This window comes from Coffea eugenioides, chromosome 7 (genome assembly GCF_003713205.1).
Source record: "Coffea eugenioides isolate CCC68of chromosome 7, Ceug_1.0, whole genome shotgun sequence".
NCBI lineage: Eukaryota > Viridiplantae > Streptophyta > Magnoliopsida > Gentianales > Rubiaceae > Coffea > Coffea eugenioides.
The window spans coordinates 18830794-18839158 of NC_040041.1; the positions used below are offsets into that span (position 1 = coordinate 18830794).

An 8365-nucleotide genomic window follows, 5' to 3' on the forward strand; every position below is an offset into this window, starting at 1 on the left:
GATCTTGAGAGGCAAAAATGAATGTGACAAAAACCATCGAAGACAATGCTTCCTCTTCATATCCTTTTCTCACTATGTATCATTGAATTGCACCAGTACCCCAGTCCTGATATCAAAAACTGCAGCACATGCTGTCAAAACTCCTGGAAAGGTATATTGATTTGCCTCAAGACCCTCCACCTTCATGCCTCTAAAACAGTGAATTGCTTTGTGTACATCACCATTCAGAGAATACCCATTAATCATAGCGATCCAAGTAACGCGATTTCTCCCACTCAGCTTTGGTCACGCATAAGCACTTTGCATACGTACCAATAAGGGTAGTATTTACAAATACATTTGTATCAAAATTGGTCTTATTGGCATATCCATGGACCTGTTTGCCTTTCAAAGGCAAACCCATCACAGAACGCACCCTTAGAACACTGCCTAACGTGCACTGACTCGGCTTGTGACCATCGCGTTGCATCTCCCAAAACAACTGAATACCTTCAGTTTCGTACCCATATTTGCAATACCAACTGAAATGAGGGATGGTCAAGGGATTGAACTCTTATTTGGGGTGTCACCAAACACTTTCCTTGCTTCAGTTAACCTCCCTGAATCAGCACACCCAGAAGCCATAGTGTTCCAAGTGAATTCACCTCTATGGGGCATTTTCTCAAACAGTTCTGTGCTTCATCTATTTAGCCTGATCTCACTAGCTCATTCAAGGATCTGTTGATACCAAGCAGAGAATAGTTTGTACATCTTTCGTTTCTGCAACCTCGGCCACAAAAATCGTGATCTACTTGAAAGTCTTGAGAATGTAGTCTCTAATTTCACCTAACGACTGACTGACGTTATAATGTCTATATGTTGAGGAATGGGTGAGCGGAATTGCATAACGGCGTCGTTTAACAGTGTCACTTTTATTATTATTTTTTTTTGGCAATAAAAAACCACGATCAGTTTTTTTTTTTATTTTTTTTTTATTTTTTTATATTTGTATAATCCATTCTATTCTATTGCAGAGGAAAGGGACCGATAAAAATTACTGCCATAGAAAACGCTGAAAGTGGCAAGTCACATAGCTGGCGGAAGTAAAAATTTGATCCCTCAAGTGACTACGATACCCAAAAATTCCCCAGCACTTGCACTGCCTAAATTTAATAACACTAACCTGTATATATCATCTATATAATGGAGTGTCCATTGAGAAAAGGTTGATATTTCCACCAATATTCGTTGACAGTTAGAGTTATATAAACAATCGAAGCTGGGCACTTAATAATGATTAAAAGATCATTAACTACATTAAATTTCAAGTTTGGATAGCCCAAATCTTTACTCCACAAGTCTCTCAACCTCTTTATTTACAAACTTTTTTTCAGTCACTATCAATATCAATATTTCATTCTCACATTTTTGGTTGTTTATAATTCATTGTAGACCGAATTAAAACATTATGAATTCTTTGACAATTCAATGTATAGGTCCTTATGCCAAAATAATGGTTGCAACGTGCAAGCTAAACCACAATCTATAGAAAACTACCACAAAAAGAAACTTGGATTCTTACATTGGTTGAGTTTTATAAGTTCTACTTTCTCTTCCACAGAAATCCTACCTTTATGAATAGCTCCTCCTTTCATAAGGTTAATAAAAGCCTCGCATTCAAAATTTTGTATTGAGATTTATGAGTTTCGAATATCCTGATAAGTACGTAGAAAGTATTTTGTTAGTCCCTTTGCTTTGAAGAAGGAACAAAAAAAAAAAAAGGTTGGATACGTAGTTATATTTATGAGTATCCACAAAATTTAACCAGTAGATACTAGACAAAACATGAAGCCAGTTAAAAATAAAAATAAAAATAAGATTCTCGACATTGAATTATCATTCATGCACACAAAATAAACACGAGCAGAAACACATCTAAATACAGGACATGGCAAATGGCAGCTGAATTGGCTGACAGAAAATTGAGATCGATATAACATGAATAATATGGTGAATTTCAGTCAAACCTGGAAAAACACACTCTACTTGCTGGATGGATGCGTAAAAACCCGGAAACCATCCTGATAAATTCTTGCAGATAGCTGGTGTTGCCTGAATTCGTGGCAATGGATCTCAAGATGGCAGGCAGGGAATTCATTTGGACTATAAGGGAAAACGCCGGAAAAATCTCCATTTTGACTGATGAAACTATCTCTTCCGGCCATGTTTGTATATCAGAGATGAATTTCAAGAAGCTATATATCTCCTAGGTTTGTTGTTAATGGTAATGGGAATACTATTTGTAAAGGGAGCAAATGCCCTCCAGGTCGGAAATAGAAAGGCCTTTGGCTTTCTTCAAATTTTCTCTGCTTACTTTTGTCATGGCATGATGAGAAAGTACATTTTAATGCTGAGAAACGATGGAAACAGACAAAACAAGAAAAGTTCAGCAATATCAAAACACCCAGTCCTGTATATGCATTGCTGGAACAAACTCAGAGGCCGCAGCACTGAGAACATCGTGCAATAGGAAGCTCAACGGAGGAGCATGTAATGGATCAGACAGAGTTGAATTAGGGATAAGAGATAGAAGGAGAAAAGAGAAGTGATCAGAAAGGGAAATTGGGGGAAAGAGAAGAAAGGGCAGAGAAGGAGAAAGATGAGATCTTATTGAGAGGGAAAATCTGGATTACAATCAAGCTAAGCTCCCTAGTAGACAGACGCATTATTTATACAGATTAGAGCCTTCAGCTCAAGAAAACAATCTGCAATTGACTAACTAACTTTCCCGCCAAATAACTAACTTCCTAATTCTGTTGTAATAATGCTCAGCCACGTGATCCTGCCCTTGTGATCACATTTCCTCTGCTCATTCCTTTGCTGACTCATCTTGGTAGCTTGTGCATGAAGCTTGAACTGATACGGGCCATAACAATACCTCCCCCTAAAAATAATCCTAGTCTCTAGGATTGATTGATTGTGAAAGCAGGGAATTGGGCATGAATGAACGACAGGTCTTCCCAAGTGGCTTCCTCAGGTTCCATGTTTTCCCATTGCACCAACACCTGATCTATTCCCTGACCCTTCCTATAAATTGTTCTCCTGTCCAATACTGCTAAGGGCACTACCTCGAACTCACTATCTGCATTCAAGGTAGGCAATGTAGTACTGACTGGAGCCTCCTTAGGTGACTTCTTGAGCAGTGAGACATGAAAGACAGGATGGATGTTAGACCCTGCAGGTAGCTGCAACTTATAGGCTACAGTACCTACCTTCTGTTCCACCTGATAGGGTCCGTAGTACTTGGCAGTGAGTTTTAAATTCCTTCTCACGGCTACAGAAGTTTGTTTGTAAGGTTGGAGCTTCAGATAAGCCCACTCTCCCACTTCAAATTCCCTGTCACTCCTCCCTTTATCAGCCAACTGTTTCATTCTATTCTGAGCCTTTAGCAGGTTCTCCCTGAGCAAGGAATTCCACCCCAATCTCTCCTGTGCCCAATCTTCCACTGCAGCCACTAACGTGGTATCAGGCCTCAGATTCAGCTGGATAGGTTTGTAACCATACAAGGCCTGAAAGGGTGGCATTTGCAGACTGCTATGATAGTTGGTGTTGTACCACCATTCAGCTGCAGGAAGCCATTTCCTCCATTTCCCTGGTTGATCCATGCACACGCTTCTCAAATAGCTCTCCACACATCTGTTAACCCTCTCAGTCTGTCCATCAGATTGAGGGTGGTAAGCAGAAGAAAAGTTGAGCTCTGTGCCCAGCATTTTAAAAAGTTCCTGCCAGAATAGGCTAGTAAAAGCCCTGTCCCTGTCAGAGACAATGTGGGTTGGTAAGCCATGCAACCTGAAAATTTGATCAAAGAAGGCCTCTGCTACACTTTTAGCAGTGTAATGAGAGGTCATAGGAATGAAGTGAGCATATTTAGTAAACCTATCCACCACTACATAGATGACATTGCAGCCAAAAGACTTGGGTAGCCCCTCTATGAAGTCCATAGAAATTTGTTGCCAAGCTTGCTCAGGTATAGCTAATGGTTGCAGCAGTCCTGGATAAGAGCAATTTTCACTCTTACTCCTCTTACAAATATCACACCCCTGTACATATTGTTCCACTTCCCTCTTCATTCCGGGCCAATACACATAGCTCTTGATCCTCTGATAAGTACCATGATTTCCAGAGTGCCCCCGAAGGCAAGAATCATGGAAGCAGGAGATCAATTTTTGTCTTAACCCGGAGCCTGCACCTATCCATATCCTACCCTTAAACCTCAAAATCCCCTGGTGATAAGAGTGGTCAGGCAGTGCATCAGCTCCCATAGCCAACTTCATCAGTGCTTCTTTAGCTATTTCATCCCCAATGTAGCTCTCAGCCACCATTGTCAACCATTGAGGTTTAATGGTAGTAAGAGAATGCACAAATGCTTCTGCTGGATCTCCCTGCTCACCTCTCCTTGACAATGCATCTGCAACCACGTTGTCTTTACCCCTTTTGTACTGAATCTCATAATCCATTCCCATCAGTTTAATCAACCATTTCTGCTGAAGGGAAGTGTTTATTTTCTGGTCCAGCAAGTATTTGAGGCTCTCATGATCAGTCTTTATAATGAAATGGTTTCCCATCAAGTAATGTTTCCATTTTTGAACTGCAGTGATGAGTGATAGCAGCTCCTTCTCATAAGTGGATCTGGTCTGATTTTTCTGTCCTAACACTTGACTGTAGTAGGCTATAGGTCTCCCCTGTTGCATCAGAACTGCCCCAATGGCTAACTGACTAGCATCAGTTTCCAACAGAAATGGCTTTGAAAAATCAGGTAAAGCTAACACTGGTGTCCTGCTCATGGCCATTTTCAACTGCTGGAATGCAGATTCTGCAGCAGTACCCCAAGCAAACTGATCCTTCTTCAGCAACTCAGTGAGAGGTTTGGCCATCTCTCCGTACCCCTTAACAAACCTCCTGTAGTAACCTGTTAAACCCAAGAATCCTCTGAGGGCCTTCAAGCAGGTAGGAGTTGGCCAGGACAGCATAGCTTCTACCTTGGATGGATCAGTTTTCACCCCTTCACTAGTAATTATATGTCCCAGATACTCCACTTGATTCTGACCAAATGAACATTTTGACATCTTTGCATATAGGAAGTGTCTTTTCAAGGTCTCTAGTACTAGGGATAAGTGGTGTAAGTGAGTTTTGTGGTCTGGACTATAGATCAGAATGTCATCAAAGAACACAAGGACAAATTTTCTGATGTAAGGCTCAAAAACTGAGTTCATTAGTGCCTGAAAGGTGGCAGGTGCATTGGTGAGTCCAAATGGCATTACAAGGAACTCATATAGTCCAGAGTGAGTCCTGAAAGCAGTTTTGGGGATGTCATCAGAGTTCATTCTGATTTGGTGGTAGCCTGATCTAAGGTCAATTTTAGAAAAGACCCTTGCTCCATGTAACTCATCTAACAGGTCATCTATAATGGGAATTGGAAACTTATCTTTTATGGTAAGGTTGTTTAACTGTCTATAATCAATACAGAGTCTCCAACTCCCATCTTTTTTTTTTGACTAATAGAGCAGGAGATGCAAAGGGGCTGTGGCTGATCTGTATAAGGCCAGAGGCTAACATGTCTTTTACTTGCCTGTCAATTTCATGTTTTTGAAAATGGGGGTACCTGTATGGAGGAATTTTGAAAGGTTTGGCATCTGATTTAAGGGGAATTTGGTGGTCATGGCATCTGTTAGGAGGGAGAGATTTAGGTTCTGCAAAGACATCATCATATTTGGCCAACAATTTAGTGAGAGAATCTGGTACAGACATTACCTGTGAATTGTGAATCTGCACCATGCAAGACTGCTGTAGAGCCTTCCTGATCTTATGCTTGACATACTTGTGAGCTGATAAGCCTTGCTGCATCCTAACATTGGCAGTGTTGGAATCTCCCCTTAGCACCACCTGCTCCCCTTCCTTTTCAAAAGACAGATGCAATTTCTTGAAGTCAAAAGTGATAGGACTGTAGGATTTCATCCAGTCCACCCCCAATATCAAATCATAAGGTTCCAGATCCAGGACAAACACATCATGTGTAAATTTGTGGTCCTGCATGTCCCATTGCATCCTAGGAATCCAGTGGTCACATTGCAACTCCTTGCCATCAGCTATCTTGACCTTAAAAGGCCTATGCCTCTGCACCATTTCTGGGTACATCTGAGCCACAGATCTCTTGATAAAGCAGTTAGTACTTCCTCCATCTAGAAGGATTGTCAGATGATGACCCTTATACCGCCCCTGCATTTTGATGATGCTAGATGATAATTCTCCTGACATTGCATGCAAGGTTAGCATCACATCATGCTCCTGCTGGTTCCCCACGTACTCAATAACTTCCTCTTCTTCTGCTGTCTGATCTACTGTCTGATCTGTATCACATTTGTCCCCATCATCTACTAACATCATGTGGATTCCCCTGCTTTTGCAATTATGCCCTGGACTGAATCTTTCTCCACACCTAAAACACAGATTATGGTCCTTCCTGTATTGAAACTCAGTAGGGGAGATCTTCTTGAAAACCTGCTGTGGATTGGATTTCCTGCTGTAATCTGGTGACAAAGTACCCGTCTGCCTTACTCCTGGATCCTGCACTCCCTTGGTAGAACCATAGGGAGTTGATTGTGGGCCACTTTTGAGTGAAGTTCTATTGGACTTGTGGAGAAGCTCTAAGTGGTGTTCCTGCCATCTGGCCATTTCAAATGCAGCTTGTAGACTAAGTGGCCTATGCATCTTCACAGCCGATTTGATTTCACCTTTCAATCCACTTAGAAAACTAGCTATGTAGTAAGATTCGGTCAATTCAGGCACCTGGAGCATTACAATTGACCTCAACTCTTCAAACTTTTCCTGGTAAGCCAGAACGGTGGAGGATTGACTAAGCTTGCTGAACTCCTCTACAGCATCTGCTTCCCCTACATTGCTGAATCTTCTACACACCTCCAAACCAAAATCCTTCCATTGAACCACCCCTCTGTCTTTTTTGAAATTTTGATACCAGAGATCTGCCTTGCCTTCTAGATGCAATTCCACCAAGTCCATCTGCTGATCTTCAGGAGTGTGAAACAGTTGGAAGAACTTCTCACACTTCCTGATCCACTCCTTGGGACTATGGCCTTCAAACCTGGGAAAATCTAGCCTGGGGACCCCCACAGGCCAATGCTGGCCATCTCCTCTGGTTGAATTGCCAAATTCACCTTGTCGAACACCTTGAGCTCCAGTACTGCGATGATTAGGAGTCCTCTCTGCTGAGCCCGTAGGATTTCCCAAAATGCCCCTGTCACCTTGCAAACTCCTCAAAATGGAACTGATTTGAGTACTCATGAAGCTTTTCAGCTCTGAGTTATTGGTTTCCATTAGAGCTCGCATCTCCCTTTGATTACCTTCCAACCGTTCGTCCATAGCCTGCTTGTCCGCAGCCAAGGAATCAATGACTGCTTGGATCCTAGCCTCTTGTTTCCTGAGCTGCTCTTCAAAACTCTTCATTCTAGTTCCTTCCGCCATGATTTTCAGCGGTTTGAAGCTTACAATCCAAGGATCGCAAGCTCTGATACCACTGTAATGGATCAGACAGAGTTGAATTAGGGATAAGAGATAGAAGGAGAAAAGAGAAGTGATCAGAAAGGGAAATTGGGGGAAAGAGAAGAAAGGGCAGAGAAGGAGAAAGATGAGATCTTATTGAGAGGGAAAATCTGGATTACAATCAAGCTAAGCTCCCTAGTAGACAGACGCATTATTTATACAGATTAGAGCCTTCAGCTCAAGAAAACAATCTGCAATTGACTAACTAACTTTCCCGCCAAATAACTAACTTCCTAATTCTGTTGTAATAATGCTCAGCCACGTGATCCTGCCCTTGTGATCACATTTCCTCTGCTCATTCCTTTGCTGACTCATCTTGGTAGCTTGTGCATGAAGCTTGAACTGATACGGGCCATAACAGAGCATTTGGCAGAAAACGTTAATCTGATGTCCATCAAGCTAGTGGTTAATGAATCTTGCCACTTCTCTTTTTGCTTGTTTCACGATTTTTTTTTGTAATCTTATAGTTCAAAATGACAAAGCACCATAAATAATAATGTTATCATACCTTTTAGGATTGAGAGCCGTTCTCTTTTGGCGCATGTAATTCATCAGGTTAATTTAACACTGCCTTTGCTTGTCAATTCTTTTCTAAACTTTAACGTGGTTTCTTTTGGAATCCATTTGTTATTTCAGGCTTTGTTTTATCACATCTATATATCTTTCCTCGTGATCAACAAAGTAAAATATCTTGTTTCATGAAAATTAATAGTATTTCTCTTAACTTTATTAGGCTAATCCTGAGATATAGAATGAGAAAGTACTCAAT

At 41.3% G+C, this 8365-nt stretch overlaps 1 protein-coding gene across 1 annotated transcript; it reads right to left on the reverse strand.

Moving 5' to 3' along the window:
- Positions 1-5496: 5496 nt before the first annotated feature.
- Positions 5497-7518, reverse strand: LOC113777066. Its single transcript, XM_027322111.1, has one exon. It carries the CDS (start codon positions 7516-7518, stop codon positions 5497-5499), a length of 2022 nt encoding a protein of 673 aa, XP_027177912.1.
- Between the last annotated feature and the right edge of the window lie 847 nt (positions 7519-8365).